Genomic DNA, 23,491 nt, shown 5'->3' with positions numbered 1-23,491 from the left:
TACTTTGGAAGGAAAAAGCTCTCAAAGTTCTGTTTCTCTGCAGATTGCCACTCATGAAGACATGAAGCTTAATATTATCAAGAGGACTAAGTCTTTGATAACAACAAAGACTATTTTTTACAGGGGAATAAATGTCCTGACCAAAGAAACCACTTCACTCAGAAATAGAGCATATAATAGATCCAGCTGTAGCAGCTGCGTATCTGCAGGGTTTGTAACTGGAAGGAAAGGGGGCGCAGAGAGTTGGAAATTATATACAATACAGTTATGGTTCTTTGGTGTCAAAAGGAGTATGTCTTACAACTCCCTTTTCGTTTGATCTTATCTGAAAGAGAAAGTAAACAGAAAATTCTCATTACCTCTCAATGTCAGTGAGCCTGGAGGAATCCCGGAATCCTTTGGCAAAAGGATTGCTATCTATTTTCAGCTTGGTTATCTAGAAAGGAAAGAATGGGTACAAAACAATATCATTTCCAAGGTTAAGGAAGTAAAATGAGAAATGGTACACGGACAATATCTTCATGTCTCTCTGTGTCATGAGAAGGGTGGAAAGTGCTGGACAAGTTCACAGGAGGGACGGATCACAGCCAGGTGGGATGGCAGGGGAAGGAAGGCCTCAGAGAGAAGGAGGTATCTGAGGACAGGCTGGAGGTCAATGGACAGACACAATTAGGGACAGGGGCCTTTCAGGCAAAGGTAGACATGAACTGGGGTGTCAGGTATTTAAGAGATCAGTGAATGGCTAGGGCTGAACTGCAGAATGGGGACCTGCCCAAAGGAGAGAGTTTTGCAGAATTCCAGCATTGCTGGGGAATAGGGAATAAAAGCAAGAATGCTGTCTCACTCTGACTTGGCAACATCTTTTGTTAATACTATGAGCACATATACATACCATAATAGATAAAAAGATAAAATGGCCAATAATAACCTCATGTTCAATACCATATTGATATATATGACATAAATACATGATATAAAGCCTTCAGAATATAAATGTTCCCCTTTCCATTTGACTAAATTAGAATCAGATTAGTCCATCTTTTGTTATCCTTCCATGCCATATTATTTATAAACTCTATGCTTATATGGAAAAAAATGCATTCTAATAAGAAACGATCTAAGTATTAACATTAAGTATCTATACTGTGGTATTCATAATTCCCACAGGACTAATATGAATGTAGAAATGTCCATTAAATCATATGCACTGTGCCTCTGCAGTAAAATACATTAGGTTGCAAAGAAAAAATAAAGGAAATGCTGATTAAAAGATACTCAACATGGAAAATGCCTGAATGTTAGAGCTGAAAGGAACCCGAGAGACCATCTAGCCCATCGTCTCATCAGACAGATAATCGCACTGAGGCACAAAGAGCATAAGGACCAAGAAACAACAAGTCAGTAACTGAATGAGAACCAAGGAAACCTTCAAAGAGTCAGAGCTCCTTAGCATCAAAATTAGAACTTCTGTTAATCTTTAGAGAGAAACACATACAAAATATTCTTAACGGGGGGAAAGTTATAGATTGAGGCATGTCCTCCTCTTTCAAAGCAAAGAGTAAATAATCAAAACAGTTTGAAATTCTATTTTGCCAAAAAACAACTTTTCCTCTGACTAGAGTATATCTATAGTTCATTTAAAACTGTTAACAGAAGCAGAGGAATTCCCTTTTTCATTACAAAAGAAAAGTGCTTTTTCTTCTTCGTGTTTTCTTAATGTGAGCTAAGCCAACGAAGGAGCAGCAAAGAAGCTATTTACCTCGCTTAAAATGGAAACTCCCACACTATCCTGACCAGAGACACTCCTCTCCTTCGTCAATAACACTGGCAAGTGATAAGACTGACTGATAATATTAATTTTTAAGGGCATTTGACAGTGCCTCAGAAACGCCCATCTTTAGCCCATGAATATTCACTATAGAGCAGCTAATTTTCTTTTCAGCTTAGACATGGAAATTGGTAGACAGGGAAGGAAATAAGGTAGATAAATAAGAAACCTGTTCTCAATGGATAGCAACAGCTGCTTCAAGTATGCATAGAAGGAAATACACAGGAATCCCTGAGGCTGCCTCTAAAATATGGCCATGGACAGTTTCCAGAGAACCTTTCCTCACATGTGGCCATGACTTTCTCAAGAGTGAAGTCTGTTTCGGCCATTTCAGCCCAGGACTTATTTGTGAAGGTCAATTTACAGGAAGAAGGAGAAAATTTTTATTTGTTTGAAATAAACTGTAAACATCTTCTAAAGCCCAGGCAATCAGTATTCTCTAAGATTATAAATACTAACAAGATTTTAAAATCCTCTAGGACAGGAGTTATGTCCCTTTCTATAATTATAATTTGAAATATGAATATGCTTTCACAATGACTCATCAACAAATATTTAATGAGGATTGATCACCACGCACATGCACTGCACTAGATGGCGGATGGTGCAAAGGGAAAGAACACGTGGTCTCTCCCCAGTGGAGCTTAATATTCTGTGGCACAGGCAGAGCCATGCACAGCTAACCCGAACTGGAAGTGGCTTTAAAGGCCACCAAAGAAGATGGCACCACATCCCCTGCATGGTTAGTGACCATAAGGGTGAACTGAACCCAGATGAAAATTTCAAATGGAAACTGTCGGGTAGAGCAATAAGGATCAGTCTCCCTTCAGATAGCACCTATATAAAAGTGAAAAGTAAAGAGACTTGCCAGTGGAGGAAATATTCCAGAGACATTGTCAGGTAATGTATCTAGTAGAAGAACCACCGGGGTATCCACAATAAAAATCCCAGAAAGGTTTAAGAAAAAATAGTCAGAAATATGATTTCCTCTTTTTACCAGTTACAGACTAGGTGAAGCCATGAGTTTACATAAAAAGCATTTTGTTTTGTTTTTAAGATAAAATAATTTTTAAATAGCAAATTTTAATATTCTAGGTAATCACACATTTTTAAAAGGTCAGATATAGCTTTTATGCTATAATATTTAAATAAAAGTTATGTAGAAATAAATTGGTTTTATATCCCTTTGTGAAATTTGGACATTATTTCTCAAATAGAACACCTGAGAATTGATGAGAGGAAGGAGCTGAGTTAGAGACAGTTAGAGACAGATATTTCAATTGGATATCATTTCATTCCACGTCCTAATATAGGATGCCTGTCACTTATAATGCTATTAAACAACAGGCCCATCAAACATCAGGTGTAGAAAAACAAGAAGTATGGCTTCTTTATAATTCAAAAACAATTTTTAAAAGCAGCAATGTTTCTCACTTTGTGAAGACAAAGTGTTAACAAGTAAGGCCAGTAGTATGTGCTTAAAGAATCTTCCTGTTTAGTATGTGTCTCTATGTATTTCCAAATTACTATTTAGTCTAAAATACAACCCAGTTTTTGATGTACTATTTCAGTAATATAGAACATAATGCAATTCTTGGCCAGAAAATTCACTCTTTCAACATCTCTATTATCTGTAAATAAATGTATGCATAATTGGAGGGCAGATTTGACACTACCCGCTGTGCCAAAGAGAAGGGGACCTTTTGCAGTAGTTATTCTCTGTGATATCGCTGGACTCTGAATCTAGCTGGGGTTCGTAGCTATAGGGTGAAATTGGCCCTCAGAGACCATTTTTCCAATTATCAGGAAAAGATCTGACCAAAGCCATTTAAAAATGAAACCTGACCTACACTTCAACTCTACAACAATGGTTTGCCTGCTCCAAAACAATGCATGACCTTTAAATCTTAAATTATAAAATACTTTGTTGAAAGTGTAATGTCTTTAGCTTTTATCTAATAATATAAAGAAATGCAATCATTCACTTGCAAAAACCAGAGAAAGAAATAGCAAAAAAGGTTCCATTTTCATTACTTATAAATGAAATTACCAGCCACAATAAATGAGTTTTTTCACAAATTCAACTGGAAATTTTGATTTGGATGTTAATAGACATAAAAATAACAGTCTGATCCAAAGCTTAATATATATGAAAGTGGTCTTAAATGTGAACTTTTAAATATTCCTTTCTTTCCTTTTACCTCTTTGTTCTTTGCACAGGGAAAAATTCTAATATTTAAACTACACTTAGTATATGTTTACCTTATTTCTTTCCTATACATTTATTTTACTGTATGTTTGGTATAGGAAAATCAGTACACAAACTTCGTTTTGCAGTGAAGACACAGTAGATGGGAGGAGGCCTAGAAAGAGTCAAGGATAACTTCAGAAATAAGCACAGGACTAATGAAAATGCTAACCCCCAAACTGACTGATTCATTCGACATATGTCTATTGAGCACCTGCTATATGAATTTTGATTGGGCTTATGAGGTTTATAAACCATTTGCAAAACTGGCCCGTTAGGGTACCAAGTCAAATCTTTGACTATTAACTGGATTTCAATTTTATAGGTATATGGCTTTGTGCTAGGGACTATGGTTTTAAAGAAGGATGCATAGAAATAAACAGACACAGCAGGATCTATTAAAGAAATTAATTGTGAATTTAGTAACTTCCATTGTGGGTTATTTAGCAATGAAAGGACATACTAGTCATATTAATCTTTATACTTAAGGATGCAATAAACACCTGGGACCTGATAGCTGCATTTTGATCCCATTTATGATATCAATTAGAAAAAAAAATTTGCAAAAGGAGCAACTAGTATTGGAATGTGTATTTCTTAGTAACTTAACCTATTTTAATTTGGCCACATTTTCAAATTCAGTTTTCAAAACTTTCACACTGTCAGTGGTCAATTCCTTGGCCATGTAATCTGTCATGATGCCACCAAAAAGGAAGAATTAAGTCCAAGAAGATCAAAACCTCATGATGATGGTTCTGTTACTCACCAGACTTGTGACCTTGGGTGAATGTCCTAACCACTCTGACCTCAGTTTCTTTACCTACAAAATGGGACTCATGAGGCCTCCCTCAGGAGATCAGTGTCAGAATGAAATGAGATACTGAGAAAAAATGTGGAAAGATTTTTGTGAACTAAAAGTAATAAATCCAAACCATGAATTTTAGTTGGATCCTAGTTCAGAGGTTATTTGGGGGGTAGAAAGATTATCAAAGACATTGTTGGTCCAGGCTAAAAATTTTAATATGAATTGAATATTAGGTGATATAAAGAAATAACTCCTATTAATTGTCTTAGCTGTGATAAAAATGTTAGGATTACAATAATAATGTCCTATTCTCAGAATATGCTTGCAGAAGTATTTAGAAGTATTTCAAATGATTCAGGGAAGGGGAACAGCATGTATACACACAAAAAGAGGGAGGGGGTGAGGGAGAGAACAAGAGGTAAAGTGAATGCGGTAAAATCAATGATTTTACCATTAGTTGAATTTTTTATGTATTTGGAAATTTTCTAAATAAAGAGTAGAAAAACAAGAATTAAATGAAATAATGTCATCAATGCATGTGGCTCCTACTAGATGCAGCTAGTGCTTAGCTGATACTCTGACCTCCAGTTTAGGATGGTCACCATCCTGTCACACTTGCTGCTGTGCAGTGTGCACAGTACATTCAGTTTAAAAAAGTGAACATAAAAAGTTTAAACTCTCTAAAAAAGGATGTCGCAGAGCCCGTCAGGGTCAAAAGCTGAGAGGAGGTGAAGTTCTGCTTCCTTGGAAACAGCAGACACTTAGAACTTAGAGGTTAAGGACGCTGACTCTTGAATCTAACCACCTGGACTCAAATCTGTGATGGGCGCAGCAAGATCACCTCAGATGACTTATTTAACTCTTGACTCAATTTTCCCAACTGTGTGATGCTGAATAAAAATACTATTGCTCCTATTTTGTAATATCATTGTGAAGATTAAATAAAATAATGCACTTCAAATGGTGCCTTGCACGTAGTAAGTACCCAAATGTTAGCTATTATTATTATGAAAATAATAATAGAAGGGTAAATAATACCGTTCTATTCCAGTGGACCACGATATGAGAGGTCCTGTCAGCATTTATTCAGGAATGCTCTTTCACCTATTAAACTAAACCTAAGGCAATATATTTAGAAACTTTCTTTAAGTTTTGTTCTATCCCTATAATTTTCACTTTAAAAAACCCTATTTACCTATTCTTGCTTTGGCCCTCTTTACAGAGAATTCTGATAAAAGCAATGAAGTTTCCCCAATGACAAGTTTTTACGTCATTCCCAAACATCAACAGGATTTCTTAAATTAGTATAAATCTAATGTTTTATATTATAAAAGCTATAAATTAAATTAGTATAAAATGAAGCAAATGTTTCAGAACTTATAATATCTGCATTCTGTGTGCCCTCAAGTAAATTAAAAGTGATATTGTTGGTTTCAACGTTCTAGAACCTCAGAGAAATTGCATTAGTGTTTTAGGGCTTTGTGGGCTTCTGTCTATACCCAAAATTTTAGCTTGGGCATTCTGTGAAAGTTTCTACTCTTGTTATCGTGGAGATAATTCAAAGGTTATAATACTTTGCTTTATTATAAGATTATTAGTATGATAACAACTATATATTCATTTGTCTCATTAAAAAATATATCACTAAAATTTTAAAATCCAAATTGTGACAAACCCTCTTTCAACATTCCTGAGACAGTCCAATAGTAACCAAATGCCTTATTTACAGAGCGTCTTACAGTTTCCAAAAGCATGTTTGTTATACACACCATTACATTTGATCTTCACAGCAGTCCCCTACATGGTCTGATCAGTCATTAGCCCCAGATTACAGGTAGGGAAAATGACAGCCACGGTGGTGCAATGAAATCAACTCAAAGTCGTACAGAAATCATAGGTGGGAAGTCTTATCCAAGCCTTACAGATCCACTCTGGCCACTTGCGCACATCCCTTCTCTGGGCTTCCACTCCCTCATCTGTGTAGGCTACCTGTGCTGTCAGATTCATCGCCCCTTTCCTGAGAGAACCTACAGCACATCCCCCGGGCTGGCCATCCCACTCTGGACTCTGAGCCATCTATCAGGCAACATCTAACAGTTACTTATTCAGAGCCCACAATACTACATCAAGAGCAACAGTTCTGGCTACCTACAAGTAATAAAATAAAAGCAAGATAGGAAGACCTAGAGAGACTACGAACAACCAAATTTGTCAAGTAAACTGAGAATGCCAGTTCTTTTTACCGAGGTACATCGAAAGGAATTCCACTTCTGGTCCTTCCTGAATGCAGAAAAGTTACTTATCCTCTCTTAGACTCAGCTTCCTCACCTAGAGAGGGTGACCACTGCCACTAGCCAGTCAAGCTATGCTGACCACAAAAGAAGAAAATGTGTGAGAAAGTGTCTAAAAGTACCTAGCCCTTAGTAAGATCTTGATAAATATTTATAAAGTTGGAATAAACCTTATGAATGAAGAAATGCATAAATTTTAAATGTGTTGTACAACAGAGAGTAGAAAATATAGGCTGATTATCCCTTATCTGAAATGCTTGGGACCAGAAGTGTTTTGGATCTCAGATTTTGGAATATTTGCATTATGCTTATGAGTTGAACATTCTGAATCCGAAAATCTAAAATCCAAAATGCTCCAATGAGCATTTCCTTGAGTGTCATGTCACTGCTCAAGTTTCGGATTTTGGAGCATCCTGGATTTTGGATTTTCAGACTAAGAAAGCTCAGTCTACATATAACCCAATATTATAAATTAGATATCTTGGTTTTAATTAAATACACAAATGCTTACCTACTGCAGTTTGTTATCTAAAGAGACATTTAAAATCATTTTACTAGAATTATCTTACCCTAAATTACAGCTAAATAAGCTTCACCAAATATCTAAAGTAACAGCAGTAATGGACATTTGGCTAGAATATGTATGTTTACTTTTGCAGAAAATTTGAACTTTTACATTTTATGAAGCAACAAGAACATGGTTATGCATGTTACCAGGAGGAGGAAAAGGAGGCAGGTAATTTTCCAGAGAAAAACATTTGAGAAGGCAGAGTGGGACAGGTTTGGGTGGGTGAGTAGGCAGTGAAAAACCTGACCCAGAGCATTAAAGATTGTAGAAGAGATGGTGCAATAATACGTGGTCACTCCACACACTCTCAAAGGTCCTGGGGCTGCCACTCAATGGCTCTCTCCGAAGTGAACATCTGTTCTGAGTACTGGGATATCCCTTCTCTCCCAGAAAATGTAAGAACCTCCTAAACCTTATCTTATGCAGGAACTCGATTGTGACCTGTACACTCACCAGTTGGTTCTGGTAGGCAGTGACTGCCGTAAAGACTGTCTCTGGGAAGATAAATGTTCTAAATTCTTCAGACTTCAGATTGAGCAATGAGGCCGTGTGGTCTTTCTTCTTAATGATGTGCACCCTCGGCTGGTACTTATGCATTGAGTTCAAAATTATCTACAAGAAAAAGGTGGGAAGTACTGAATTTTATATATTTACACTGCTAGACAGGCCAATTTACAGTGAGACCAAAAAAAAAAAAAAAAAAGGACCATAAGATTTTAATTTCAAAGTCAATTTTAAGATTAGGTTCTACCTTTTCCATTCTTAAGGCAAATTATTTTCATAAGATACTTCAGAGTCATTGTGGTGAATCATATTTTACCAAAACAACTGAGTAACACATGTTGTTTCAAGTGTTCTTTCTGAAATGATTGTGGGGGGTCATCTGAAGGATAAGTTTTATTTTTTAAAATATTTTTTTTTTAAATCAAGTCCCCAAAATATTTTTTGTTTGCTAGTCTGATTAGACCAAAGGATGCATGTCTAAATTTTCTAAAATAAGAAATCATATATTCCAGGGGGCCAGATTACTATTTATGGGGGAAAACGAAACAATTTAGAAAGGCAGTATGGTGTTAGACAGACCTGGGCTAGAACACTGAATCTGCCACCCGCTAGCCCTTTAATCTTAGGTCAAGTGATCTCACCTCTTCAACCTCCAGTTTTCTCAAATGTAAAAATAGTACTAACCTCATAGGGCTGTGGTGAGAATTAGATGATATGACCTTTATAAAGCACATAGGAAACAGGAAGTGTTCAGTAAATGTGAACTGTATTATTTATGACAGCCTCCTTGATTCCTCACTTCCAGTTATAAAACTGAACTTGAGTCACAGTGAGGGCCATCTTCCACTCTACAGCTAATAAAAATTGCTACATACTCAGAAGTCATAAACATACCATCGTTAACAAGGCAGCCAATAGACAATATTTTTATATGTATTTTTAAAATGCAATATAAAATTTTACCTTATGAAATCTAGGCAATAAAAATTCACTTTCAGAAATAGAAGGTTGCCCACATCTTCCCACCTGCCACCCAGATACCTATCTAAATCTGCAAAATTGGGCATGTCTTTCCCACCATGAGAGGGCTCCCACTGTGTACTCTCCTCCCCAAGGACCCAGAGGAGAGTCTGGTTCTCAGCAGACATTTGATAAACACTATGGCAGGATCGATGGTGTTCACCACTGGTTGCTACTGCTAATGTTGCAACTGATGGCTCTCCTGGTTTCTTGGCTAACACGGTGTGGAGAATGACCGTTTCTGCTGATTGACTTTAGCAGAGTTATACACTAGTCACCCGTGTGATAACTGATATGTAATCAATCTCTCTCTGTGCTGAGATGTAAGCCAACTTAAAGTTACAGGGTATTAATTGGGACTGAATTTCGAACACACCGCCTTTTTATGATCCCAAACTGGAATAGGAATAAGTAAAACAAGTGAAATCTTTAAGTAAATCAAAATAAACTTTAAAAAATGATAATGTTTTCAGCTTGCATAATGCTTTTATTCCAAAGAGTTCAAGATATTGATACCCAATTATAAAACTGGAATAAACTTACAGCAACAAAAGCAAACATTTTCTTCCTAATACTATTAATAATATAAGAAAAAACTTAACATTCATCATATGTTCTACTGAGAAGATAGGAAGGATTTGCAAATCACTCCCATCCACTCACACATACATATACCAAAATGGAAAAAGCCATGAGCTTTCAATAAGCTTCCCCTCCCTCACTTCTACCATGCAAAGGTCAACTTCCTTTGGGAAAGGGTCCTGGATAGGCTCAGACCCCAGACTAAGTCTCTCAGCCCCCAGGGCTCCCTGACTCTCTGCTCAAGCCCTTATGGGGCTAGAGAACACTAACAGAAGTATGGAGCCTGCTGCACTCATGAAATTCCTGGGAATAAGAAAGTTTCCTGTTGTAAAAGTAAAAATGCATCTATAAGAGGAGCTTCTTCAGAACTGATTCAAAGAAATTAGCTAAACAACATAGGATCTAAGAATCTTTCTCTGTAGTTTTCATAACACTAATTCCAGTGACAAAGGGTTATATTAAATATAAAACTTTTAAAGCGAAAATGCGTATAGGCCACCATCTAAGACTAAACAATTTGTCAAGGTCTAATCTTGGCATAATCAGGCTAGAACCCAGAGCTCCTGAAACCCAGTTTACCACCCATGAAGCTGATGTTAAAAGAAAAACATTTCAATTGTGGACAGCTGATCTCAAAATGAACTCTCAAGTCTTTTTTGAAAGACCCAAATAATTCCTCTAAAAGCTCATCTGTAGAAAATACCAGAACCATAAAACAATTTCATTCTTCCCTTCAAGGATTTCAGTTAGACCCCCAAAATTTTAATGATATTAAGAATGATCATTGACCTACAAAAAAATTACTCAGATACTTCATAAAATTTAACCTGAAAAAAAATCTGTCAGTGGAAGCATCTTAAAAGAAAAGGACAATTATGCCAACATTCTTAAAGATAAAAGTCAATTACCCTTTCTAATACATAAAACAACAGAAATCTATTAACCTACTTCCAATATGCCAGCAGCACCGCCAGCAGAGACATGAGTTAACCTGGTTCCCCTGATGTAGTTGTAATAAACAAGGTCTCCTGTGGGCAAATGGATGGGAGTAACGCCTGAAGTGATTAATTTGGTTCCAGATTTATTCTAAACACTTGAAACCATATCTAGAACTCTCCTTGCAGAAGACAGTATTTGTGGAAAAAAAAAAAAGAGAGAGAAAAAATTAAAAAGAACTCTCTTATTATCTATTTAAGGCCATCTTTTTTGAGAAAGGTTTTGAAACACTTCCTCTAGATTGCACAGATCTAATAAAAGCTAAAACCTTAAGTAACAAGAGCTATACTCAACAAAGGGGATAAGAGAGAGAATAATTACATCAGAATATCTAAACCAAGGAAGTAAACTATGTCAATACCCATATGTTTTCGGAGAAGGGGAGCAAAAAAGAAACAACATCCTCCTCATCAAAAAGAAGTTTGCAACAGAAAGGCAAATACCGAATGTTCTCACTCATGTGGGAGCTAAAAAAAAAACCGATCTCACAGAAATAGAGAGTAGAATAGTGCTTATCATAAGAAGCTGGGAAGGGTAGGGAGGAGAGAGGAATATACAAAGAGGTTGGTTAAAGGATTCCAAATTCTAGTTAGGAGGAATAAGTTTTAGTGTCCTATAGCACAGTAGGATGCCTATAATTAACAAGAATTTACTGTGTATTTCAACATAGCTAGAAGAGAGGACTCTGAATGTTCTCAGCACAAATGATAAATGTTTAAGGTGATAGAAATGCTAATCACCCTAATTTGATACTTACATATCATATACATGTATTGAAATATCACATGTACCCCATAAATCATTATTATGTAGCAATTTTAAAATTTTTTAAAAAGAAAAAAGTAGTATGTAAGTCTGCCTAAAGTTTTCTTAGCATAAAATCTAAAACAGAATTTTTACATGAATCTTTATGTAAGAGTATGGAATCACATCCAAGACAGTGCCTTAAAAAAGCATTTTATCAAATGTGTAAGGGCCTGCATCAATGGCCATTTGTTCTATTAACTATTATTAAGAGCTCAGATTTCTAATTTCCCTTTCTTCCACATTTTAATAAACTCTTTATTAACATAAAATCAAACCGTTTTGTTTTTAATTATATTATTATTTGTTTTTAATTAATATTATTTAATAGTAAAGCATTCTCTATGCTTTAATATTCACAGAACTCTCCAAAAAGAGGTTACATAGTAAGTAAACAGCACTGTCCCAAAGTTATTTGGACATAAACGTGAATGTGTTCTACAGAACACACTTTGGGAGACCCCATAGGAGGTCTTAGCTCCATTCCCTTTATGCCATGTTGTTCTCTGATACACCCCTGACAGAAGTTAGATGCTTAACCCAAGAACAGGCTGCAGGAGCCTCCAAAAATGCTTATTTCCTTTGTTTAGTTGACTCAGGTGGTGAAACAGTTGGGGAAGTCTTGGAACATACGTGGTACAGAGGATGCCTGATCCTCTTGCATAGAAACGGCACACAGCATCCCTGTAAATCTGCAGTCCCCAACCCCGGGACCTCAGCCAGTCTGTGGCCTATTGGAAACTGGGCCTCGCTTCACTGCCGCCTTCCCCTCACCAGTCGGTGGAAAAACTGTCTTCCACGAAACTTAGGAACTGGGCACAGCACAACAGGAGGTGAGCAGCAGTCGTGTGAGCAAAGTTTCATCTGTATTTACGCTGCTCTCCATCACTCACATCACCGCCTGAGCTCCGTGCCCCTGCCCATGGAAGAACTGTTTTCATGAAACCAGTCCCCAGTGCCAAAAAGGTTGGGGACTGCTGCTGTAAATGACCTCTTGACAAAAGCAGTGAGGGTCCCCTGAAGAACACCTAATGTTCTCATAGAATGACTCAGGGATGGAAGGTGGGAAGCAGAGAGGGAGAGTAGAAAGGAACTCAGACAGAGGAAGTTTTATGTGACTTGTTCATCCATCTGGGGAACCTGCACAGTCCAAGGCACCATACTTACATGGCCATGTTGATCCAGTTCATTGTTGGTGAGTTTCACCTTTTCAAAAGACACCATCTGTTTGAGTAGCTGCTCGCCAGTAAAAGGAGAGTCTGGGTGCACATAGAGCCTAAGAAAGTTACAAGACAATTTTACTGAGATATTTTTTTAAAAATCTGTCTCTGTGGGTTATAAAATGTTCTGATCCTAAAGGAATACATAAACCTAATGTAAATGGTAAATTTTTATGTGCCCCACATGCCTCAAATTTACTACTACTACAATGCCAAAATAACTCTAAAACATCTAAAGTATTTCTTCATGTTCCAATGATCTAAAAGAGGTGATGCTTAACCAATTTTCTATTATCTGCTGAGCAAGCCATTTTTTAAAGGTGTATTGTCTCCATCTATCTAGTTAACTACCGATCTGCTTCTGTCAAACACAAAATCTTATTGTTGGAGACACTTTCAAAAGATAAACTAGGTTACACTAATTGCATAATGAATTCCTATTATAAGCATGTCTAAAAACCAATGAAAACATAAAGAAATTTTAAAATTTATTTTACTTCTTTACAGATGGGTCTCGTTCTGTTGCCCAGGCTGGAGTGAAACAGCATAATCATAGCTCACCGCAGCCTTGAACTCCTGGGCTCAAGCAATCCTCCCACCTCAGCATCCCAAGTAGCTGAGACTACAGGTGCATGCCACCATGGCCAGCTAATTTTTTTTAAACTTTGTTTTAGAGACGAGATCTTGCTATGATGCCCAGGTTGGTACTGAACTCCTGGGCTCAAGTGACCCTTCCACCTTAGCCTCCCAAGTTGCTGGGATTACAAGCATGAACCACTGCATCAAATAATATAAAAGAAAACAAAAGAATATAAAAGAGAAAATAATTTTAGAGAATCTATTTTTTAAAACTTAAAGGTGATTCAGTTTAAAGTTTGTATTCTTTATAAATGCAAGACAGAGTTATTTTAATACAGTGACATGGAGAACTTTTAAAAGTCCGTAGATCAGAGTTGAAAGTCTATTGCTTCTGGTAATTTAAACATTACTATTTTCACCATCAACTGTTTCTGTGCTCACTAAATGAGAGTTGAAACAAGCTGGATACACTTTACATTATTCAATTTGTTTATTTGTAAACAGCTTTAGCAAAACAGTGCTTGGAGGGAAAAACTATTTATCATTTATTGATCAGTTGCTATGCACAAGGCAATCTTTTATTCACTCACATTTAAATGCAGGTCATTTGTTCTACCTGTGACCATCACCCTGAGTACAATTCTTTGTAAATCCCAATCCTAGTATCTTCTTGACTTAAATCTTTCTGAAGTTAGACGGAGACTATAGAACTAACGAAGGGGAAATGAAATCTTTGATTTAATAAGACAAATTTCTTTATCCATGTAACAAGTTATTATTTGTATCTAAATTTTATATAGGATCCTTATAACTATAATTAAACATAAATATTTTCGTTGGGGCAAAAGCAAAGGGAAAAAAGTCACAAAACCTTTCCTTGTAATATTCATGTAAAGAACAAGAAGTCCGTGCCATGTTTTGTCACAGGGGACTAAGAATAGAAGAATTGTGTACACATGCTGAAACTCACAAAGCCCACCAGGATCAATGCACAAAAAAGGCTGACAGCACCAAAGATTCTTACCAGACCTATGCAAGAACTTTAAAGCCTTCAGGCATCTGTCTGCCTGTTTATTGCATTGTTTTTAGGAGGAGTGCTCATAACTGTCTTTCAATTATTCTGTGGTAGTACAAGCACTTTTCAAGTGTCATCTCTCCCAGGCTGTAACTTTATTGGTGCAGTTGTTTTCCTGATCAGAACCACATTCTTCCCTCCAAAAAAGTCCAAAATTGTTTAAAGTCCTAAAAGTTGATAAAATGTTCCCTCTTTAAGGGTCACATTCACCATATGAAATCACATTAATAGAATATTAATTTATTTACATATCAATTATGTACTTTAAAGAAAAAGAAAGGAAAGGACCTATATGAAAATGTAACATTATTTGAGATCATAAATAACGTACGTTTTGACCATTATTATGATCAAATGATATTATCAAGCATTATCTCTTTTGATTAGAAATAACTGACCGATGAACTTCAGTCTAAAACAAAATGCTTCAAAGACCTAGAATCACAAGAAATTCTATTATCAGTACAAAAATTAATTGCCTCTCAAGTTCTTCATGTGTCTCTTATGGAGGCAGAAAATATGGTAAACTCTTTTAATAATAATAAAGAATAATTGCTAAATTATCTAGAATATTTCTATACCATTATGCACTAAACATTTTTATTTAATATCAATATAAATAAACTGAACTAGGATGAATAAAAAAACATACAGGAAGCCCCTCCTCTCTCAAGTCCCCCAGGGACTTAAAATTCCAGCAATAGCTTAAACATGCTTCAGTTAAGATAGTGTATTGGTACACACTTTCCTTCTCCAACCAGAACAGATTAGTAACATAAACAAGACATGTCATATTTCCAAAGTCTTGCTGGCCTGCACCAGTTACTTCCCCATACCTTCAGATAGGAAGAAAATGTATGTTAAATAAGAATGATTAACTTCTTAGAGGAAACAATAGAAAAAAAGGGGGGATTGCTTGTAGAAAATGGTTAGGAATCTGCTAAAATATACACGCTCTCTTTTTCTTTCTGTTTAAAACAATATTGAAAAGTCTGAAAGGAAGTTCAAGAATAATAGTAAATTGGCTATTTAATAGTAGAGAACACTAACTCTATTATTTTAATATCTATTGTAAACTGTTGACTATTGCTCAACCAAAAACCTAAGTAGCAAATTTTTAAAAATATCTTAGTCCTGATTGTTATTTAATGTACTGATTTGGAAGGGTCAGGAAGATGTCCTTCCTAGTCTCTTACGAGAATGGAAAACTCTGAGAGACTGCTTTTAATCTCTTTTCTAGTGCTGTGGTCTCCAAACCCTGGGGTGAGGATCAACTGGTCCATGGACTATTAGGAACCAACCGCACAGCAGGAGGTGAGTGGTGGGGGAGCCAGGGAAGCTTCATCTGTATTTACAGCTGCTCCCCATCTCTCACATCCCTGCCTGAGCTCTGCCTCCGCCCCCACCCAGGTCTGTGGAAAAATTGTCTTCCATGAAACTGGTCCCTGTCGTCAAAAAGATTGGGGACCTCTGCTCTAGCACACTTAACATACTATAAGTGCAATAATGTGATCAACTACTAATTAAGATTAATATTCTATTTGAACTGTATGTGTAAATTATTGATTCTATGCTTTGACTATGACTCCAGACAAGACAAAAGACACTTGCAAAGAACCAACCATAACTTAAAAGTTCCTAAATCTGTACATCTAAATAAATTTTTAGCTCTGATACAAACTTTCAATCAATAACAAAAAAATCAGATAGTCATAAAACAACTTAGAAGCTGTGAGGCTTGGTTTTAGAACCCAAAATATACAGTCAGCTAATATTCTTTGTTTCACAATAAAGTATACAGTTAGATTCCTATAACTTCAGCTATTATTCATCTAATCAAATACATGTTCCCCCACGAGCACCCCGACAAAATGCTCATTTGGTTAAAGCAACAACAACAAAGGTTTACTTGTTATTTTTTAAATAGTGTACTCATAGAAAAACATTATAAGCAATGATTTCCACACAAATAAACATATATGACTCCTAATACATTAACTGAGCCATGTTTCCTGTAAAAGAATATTAACTTTTTGTTGAATTATATTCATCCACTAAAATTATAAAGGGAAGAAAAAAGAGTTGGCTTTTTTTTTTTTTTTAGTAAAATTTCTGAGCCCTTTACTGGTCAAAAACAATATGATTTTACCTAAATGATGTTCATTATATGCAGATATAACCACACGGTTAACAAATATTTATTATAAGCAACCACTTTACTAAAATGCACTCTTCTAAAAAGGATTTTAGGGCAACCATTTCATCAGTCTGGTACCAAGTAGTAATTAAAAATGATGTGTGTGTGTGTGTGTGTGTGTGTGTACAAAATGGGTCCACATTTCTAATGAACACTCAAATCAAAATTTAAAAAAAGCTTTGAAATGAATTACTGTGTAATGAAAGATAAAATTAAAGACCAATGTTTTCTCTACCCACAAACTGCCTTTCTCAGAGAGTAGCCCATTTTTCACATAGTCAACCCTGGAGTGTCCAAGCTTGGAATGCTTTCTTGCCAGAGCCCGCTGCTTTAAAAACAAACCTGCTTAAAATCCACACAAGCGGAGACATTCTGCCAGAAAAGTTAATAGGCGCATTTTGCTGGGGCGAAAAATCACGAACCTGGCTGGCAGCGGCGGGTCAGCCTTGCCGGCCACCAGCCAGGAGGACCGGTGGTAGGCGTAGCGGTACCTCTTGTTGTCCACAGGGACTATGTCCATCAGGACTATGTACTTGGCTTCGGGATCCACGCCAGAAAATGACACCCGGATGGTTGGAAACATCCTCCTGACAGAGAGACAGAGAGAAACGCCCCTGTTCACACTGCCTACTGAACTGACAGGAATCAGGGAGGGAGGGAGAGAAAGAGTCCAACTCCCCTTCTTATCTGGTCAGTCCCCAAACCCTCCTTGCCCTCACTGCTGGGTGAAAAGGGCTGTTTGTTAGTTAAAACCAAAAGGTCTGTGATTAGGGAAAATTCTATGCATTTTAATGATCTAGCACATTAGGACCCAAAGTCTCAGGAGCTGACCCAGTCATGCCACCCCCATCCCAGCGAGAAAACTCCTGCAAAATAAGAGCCAACAGCGGTTTCGGATGGGTTTCAAAGACCCTCCAGGTATTTTCCAGGGTCCCAAGAGCTGGAGCAACCAAGGTCAGCAGACCACTGACCTTCAAAGCCTTTGCCCTGTCCCAATCCCCCGAACCCCAGCGGTTTCCTGCAGGGCCAGAGCCTGCCAGGCTCCGGAGCCAAGAGGCCCCCACGCCAGCGCTCCTTTCCACTGGGAGTGTTACCATTTGGAATTTCATTCTTCCGCCCCATTTTAATTTTAGTTTTTAATAGGAGCTGGCAGCTTCTGCAAATTGAGGCTGATAAAAGGGACATACCCACCTTCCTCAAACCACCCAGCAGCCCATCCTGCAACCTGGGCACAAATTCCCCTTCCCTGGAGATCCTGACCCTGCACTCCCAAACCTTCCTAAACTGCAGGGAGCGGAGACTTCCCGCATCCCTGCGCCCTTCTCATCAAAGCTAGGGTGGGGCTTCCCGTGCCAGATCCCAAAAACAGAAGCCATTTCCACAGCTCTTTTCAAAGGCAAATTGGTGGAGAGAAGCCCTCCTAGAGAGAGGCTGCCTCTCCGTTCTCCTAAACCAGCTGGCTCTCAACTAATTCCTGGAAGCCCGTTAAGCCATCCAGGACTCCTCCCCCACTCTCCACTCCCTAGCCCCCAGGGCCCAACTACCTGCCAGACTTGGTGATGATCATCTCGGTACCCAGCTCGTGGAATTTGTCCCAAAGCTCCTTGGTCTCCAGGCTGCAGGCAATTTTGGCCATTTCCTCGCTGGGAATGATGGGGGTGGTAGGGATGAGCGGCTCAGTGCAGAGAGAGGAAGAGGCTGGGCTGCTGCTGCCGCCTCCGCCAAACTCCCCATGAGCATCCAGGCTGGTCAGCTCACCCAGGGGCTGGGCACAGGATGACTTCTCCACAAATTGCTCTGGAGGCAAAGAGATTGGAGAATGACAGCTCACATTGCTCAACAAGGGAAGATCTTGAAAGGAGAACAGTGTAACTAAAATTGGCACCTGGATTTGACTCAGGAAAAGTTAAGCTCAGAAACTCCAGGATGGTAGGGATTACCTATCACTATACAAAATGGTGCCTGGGATTCCCATGGAGTGACGTGCCCAGTCCTTACTTACTGAACCAAACTAGTGAGTTCTAGAGCCATGGCTTATGACCACCATTACTGAAACCCACGTTGGGGAATAAAAATGTGAGGAGTGGAGAAGGGAAAAGGTGGTGATCATGAGAAATGAAAAGCAAGTATTCCTATAGTTGTCCTTCTCAAATTATGCACTTAGCAATTGTGTGGGACCTGGTTCCAGTCCTGCCTCTTTAACAACCAAGAGAGACTCCATGGAGACTCAGGGAGTGAGGAGATCAGCACTTTTCTCACTTTAAGAGGAACCTTCCCTTCCCTCCTGGAGCCCTCTCCCCATAAGATAAAAGGAAAGGATGATAGAGGGGTGGGAGAAAAACAGAGATGTGGTTTAAAAAAAAAAAAAAAGTCACTTCACTTGTATGCCTGGCTCTCAGTTTTCTAGGCTTAAGGATGAGAGAGTGAGATTAGAACATTTTTATAAATGTTCTAATGTTATATTTCCTTCCAGCCTAAGATCTTAGGAAAAGACATTAGTATCAAGCTTGCTAAATCACAGGATCAGGCTCTATGGGCAATTTTTTGGACTAGGCATGGAACAATTATGGAGGGGTGATGTGTATCATTTTTTTCTCACATACACACACACACAAAAAAAATGTGCTGGAAGTGAGGAAAACAACCCAACCCTAGGCTAGAGGCCATTAAAGTGCGAAGATTGCTTTGCCATCCACCACCAGGTTGGAATACCACTGCCTATGAACCAAACATTCTCCTCCACAGCTGATAAGGGCCCAGGACTACACCAGTCATTTTGATGGAATACAGGGGGGCTTTTGTAATCGTCCCAATTATCTTCCATCCCTTAAAAAAGAAACTACTTGAATTAGCAATGTGAATCAGATCACTTAGAACACTGTTCTAAGTGCCCTCAAGGAATCAGAACAAGTTTTAAATGTACGTATGTACATCGTACATGTAGATGATATAGCATATGTGACATGTATATATCATAAAATGTTTTGTTATTTCCCACACTTCTCCTTGACATAGGGAAAATAGGAAATAGAGAAATTTTACCTTTTTTTCTCATGCAATGATAATCCAACTCATGGAAATGTTTTAAATTAGTAATAATCAAATTAATTGCCATCCTGATCTTTTCAAGTTCAAAGAAAGGGAACCAGGCCATGGCAAAATCTTATTTTCTACTAATATTTTCAGAAATACATTCACATGATGTCATTATAGAGAATTAAGAAGTAGCCTTAAAATTTTTCTTATTTTCTGACAACTGAAAGAGGCAAACGCCCTAAGCCCCAGACCAACTCGTCAGGGTTGGGAAGTGGAGGAGGAAGAAAATAAAATATAAACGCTCTAGTGGACTGAAGCAGGTCTTTTAAATAGACTTTGTAAGTTTAAATGGGCAATCACAGGACACTTTGGGAACCCTCCCCTCCACAATTCCATAGTTTGCTTCAACAAAGGTACCACATTCTCTTTTAACAGAACCCTTTAGACATTCCCCTTGTAGAGTCCTTGGTTTGCAGTCATTGATTGTGCTCTGCCGAACTGGCAGACAAGAACGCCTGCTAGTTCTTTCAGAGTCTATCTCAAAAGCCAAGGGAAGGATGCTCATTTTATCGACTGTAATGTGGTGGTGGGGTAGACAGGGTGTTGTGAGCTGGGTCGGCTTTATAGTTGAGGATTTAGAAATTTAGAAAGTGGTTTTTCTTAGGAAAAGAGAGAAGGAAGTAATATTGAAATGACAGTGCAGCTGGGGTTGGCATGTTTCCCTGTCTGCACTTCTGTCAAGAATTTTAACCTGAAATCCTCTTTTCTTGCTAGGCACCAAACCAAGGTGGCGGTGTTTGCAATGAATTCAGGGCCCCCCTAACCAAGAGTGGATAATGTTGGGAAGTCTCACAATATGACTTTGAAATTGGTAGTTATTTTCCCTCCTAAACAATTGGGGTTTGTTTGATGGGTTGCTTCCATTTCTTTGGCAGGTTTAGACTTAGAGGCGAGGTAAGGGCAAAGAACCAGGGAAAGGGAGTGGAAACCCTGGAGGAGAGACTTTCTGTTTTCTGGAGATCTTCCGGTTTCTTTTTCCTTGGTTCTAAATTGCTACAGGAATTTTAGTTCTCTTGTCTCTCTGTCTAAGCACCTTATTTTTCATCTCTAACACTTATTTTTTCATATCATTATTATTATTTTGGATGTGATACGTTAAAGTGTTGGGAAGGTTGGGGGAGGAAGGAGGGTTAAAAAAGAAAAATTACCTTAAGTTTGTTATGACTATTTTTACTATTTTAGGAATAACAGATAATCAGGATATGTAATAATTATTTCCTGAGGACCCAAGAGACGATGTCGGGAACACTTCTTTCTGTCTGAATTGTAACAAGATTTTAAAACACTTTTCTCCAGCAGTTTCTTTTTTGTACAATTCATTAGTGCTAAGGAGAACATAATCCCTCTTGCCCTTTACTCTGGCCTAGTGTCTTCTATAAATGGTAAAGGTTATTAAATAAACAATATAACTAAAAGTTGAGGAATTTAGGAAATGGTTACTGGTTAATGTTTTTGCCAATCTCAACCGAAAATGACGACAGTTATAAAATGATATCTTACTGATAAGTCTGGAGCTTCTGTGAAGAAAATGTTCCTGTGGGGAGAACTGGCTTATTCTACAGTGGTTTTAAGGAGTTGTTTATTCAAATCAGAGAGAAAACAAGTTTAAATTGGTTTCTTGTGAAGTTGCTTAGTGTCTCCTTGGTTTCAAATGCACAAGCAGGTGTCACATGTGCAGTAAATCCTGTTGGGCCTTAAAAGGGGGGTTATTATTCTTTATCCCCGAATGGTTTTATTCTAACAAACATACACACACACATCCCTATATGTCCGACCTGACAACGGGATTCTAGACAAACAGGGAGAGCGACTAAACCAAATGGAAGATACGATACTGCCAGTATATAACGGACTGTGAGGCCCCCAAAGAACACTTGGGCCGAAAGGAAAAAGTTCCCATTTGCGATGTAGGGCTCATGGCCGGAGGGTCAGGAGCTGCCGCGAGCCTCCAGCAGCTCGGAGACTGAGGGACACACGAATGCGCAGCATCTCCGTCCCCTGCCCTCCACGGACAGCCAGACAGCTCGACTTACCCAGGGGTTTGATGGTGTTCTCCGTCGCTTCCTTCTCCTTGGAGCCGCCGCTCGACATAAGTGCGGCGATGGAGAAGGCGTTGGCCCGGGAGGAGAGCTGGGGCTTGGGAGACGCCGTGAACTCCATGGCCCCCAGCGCGCGGTCCTGGCCAGGGACGGGGTCTGCCGAACTGCCGTCCAGCTTCCCCAAGGAAGACAAAGACCCGAAACACAGCGCAAAGTTTCCGAGTGCAGTCACAGCCACAGAGGAGCCGAGGACCCCAGAAGGGTCAGTTCCAACCTCACCAGAGCTCCGCACTGGCCTCTCCTCTCCCCCACCGCAAAGCCCCGGAGCCGCGGAGACTTCGAACCAACTGGAAAGGAAGGAAGAGGACAAACTGGGGACTCAAGCGGGGCGCACGCCCTAGCGCGCTCGGCAGGACTACAGACTGCACCGCCCGAAGCCGGAAACGAGCATCAGCTGAGCAAAGCCCACGGGTCCCTGAGCACCCAGTCCGGATCTTTCCTTCCTCCCAGCCTGGGTACAGCAGGAGCGTCCCAAGCTGCAGGGAGGTGGCTGGCTACCTGTCGAGCTACGGCGCCGGCGCCAGGGAACCCGAGCGCTGGCGTGCGGAGCGCGGCGCGACGGACACTGCGCCCGGGCGCTCGCGGCCCTGCGCCTTAATTTGCTGGCAGCGGCGATCCCGGCGGCCCGCAGCCAGTCAGCGCCGCCCCACGTCACCGCTTCCTGATTCCGCCGCCGGGGGCGGGGCCCTGGGCCAGGCGGGGAGGGCACGCCTAGGGTGCGGCGCCCCTGTGCCCTCGCGCCCCTGCCGGACCCGAGCCCAGCACCGGATCAGAGAAAGGGGTACCCCTACCACGCTGGCACAGTTGCTGTGGACACCGCCGCACCTTGGGGCGGGAGGGCAGTGCGCACTGTCGGGAGAGGGCACTTTTGTCGCGGCCTAACACCCGGGATCCGGGCGTGGCCCAGTTCGGGAACCTAGATCAGAAAAAGCCTCTGGAAGTTCTCACTTCTTCCATTCCTTTTCTGACCCGCATTCAAAGTTCCAAAAGAAAGTTGGGAAGTGCTGAGTAGAGCGGAAACCGGTGTGGCTGAGCCGGCGCCAACGGTCCAGGTCCCATACTCTGGGCAACTCCCAGGGTTGAGACTCCTACCCAATGGTACCCAAATTCTCTCCTTGACCGTGGGGCTGAACAAACGCAGCCCTGAGAAAGATAAGCTGAGGGAGAGCTGGGGGCATTTGGCAACGGATGCTGCTCTCAGAGCCATGGGATCTGCTGCACAGCGGCGCACCTCTCGCCTGGGGTTCCTATTTGCAAGAGGGACTCTGGAAAGTGGGGCGGCGACGGAAAGGAAGGCGAAGGTCTGGGCTCAGAGCCCTGCGGGGACCACGCGACGCGCAGCGGGAGAGTGCGAGCCTCACAGCTCCCGTGCAAAGCGGACACTGAACTCTTTGCTTTTGCAAATGCGGCAGCGAGCGGGACTTCCCATTGCCGCGTATGAGGGCGTCCCGTTGGCCTTGTTCAGCTTGAATAACTCAAATTCTCCGAATTCGCAGGATAATCCGCTTCACTTGGAGCCATGTAAACTCAGGCTGACATACATACTCAAACCGTACATGTAAATATTTGCTCTCCTTTC

At 39.8% G+C, this 23,491-nt stretch overlaps 1 protein-coding gene across 1 annotated transcript in view; it reads right to left on the bottom strand.

Moving 5' to 3' along the window:
* TBX20 (T-box transcription factor 20) overlaps positions 1 to 22,483 on the bottom strand; it is a 49,289-nt gene extending 26,806 nt beyond the window's left edge. Inside the window, exons 1-6 of the mRNA XM_069462194.1 lie at positions 21,847 to 22,483; positions 18,262 to 18,514; positions 17,140 to 17,304; positions 12,814 to 12,922; positions 8,194 to 8,352; positions 360 to 436 (exon numbers count right to left, since the gene is read on the bottom strand). Of these exons, the coding sequence (XP_069318295.1) occupies positions 360 to 436; positions 8,194 to 8,352; positions 12,814 to 12,922; positions 17,140 to 17,304; positions 18,262 to 18,514; positions 21,847 to 21,973 (890 nt within the window). The 5' untranslated portion in view covers positions 21,974 to 22,483. The remainder of the gene's footprint in view (positions 1 to 359; positions 437 to 8,193; positions 8,353 to 12,813; positions 12,923 to 17,139; positions 17,305 to 18,261; positions 18,515 to 21,846) is intronic.
* Between the last annotated feature and the right edge of the window lie 1,008 nt (positions 22,484 to 23,491).

This window comes from Eulemur rufifrons, chromosome 29 (genome assembly GCF_041146395.1).
Source record: "Eulemur rufifrons isolate Redbay chromosome 29, OSU_ERuf_1, whole genome shotgun sequence".
Taxonomy (NCBI): Eukaryota; Metazoa; Chordata; class Mammalia; order Primates; family Lemuridae; genus Eulemur; species Eulemur rufifrons.
The sequence above is the reverse complement of the archived record's forward strand: the minus strand, read 5'-3'. Positions and strand labels throughout refer to the sequence as shown.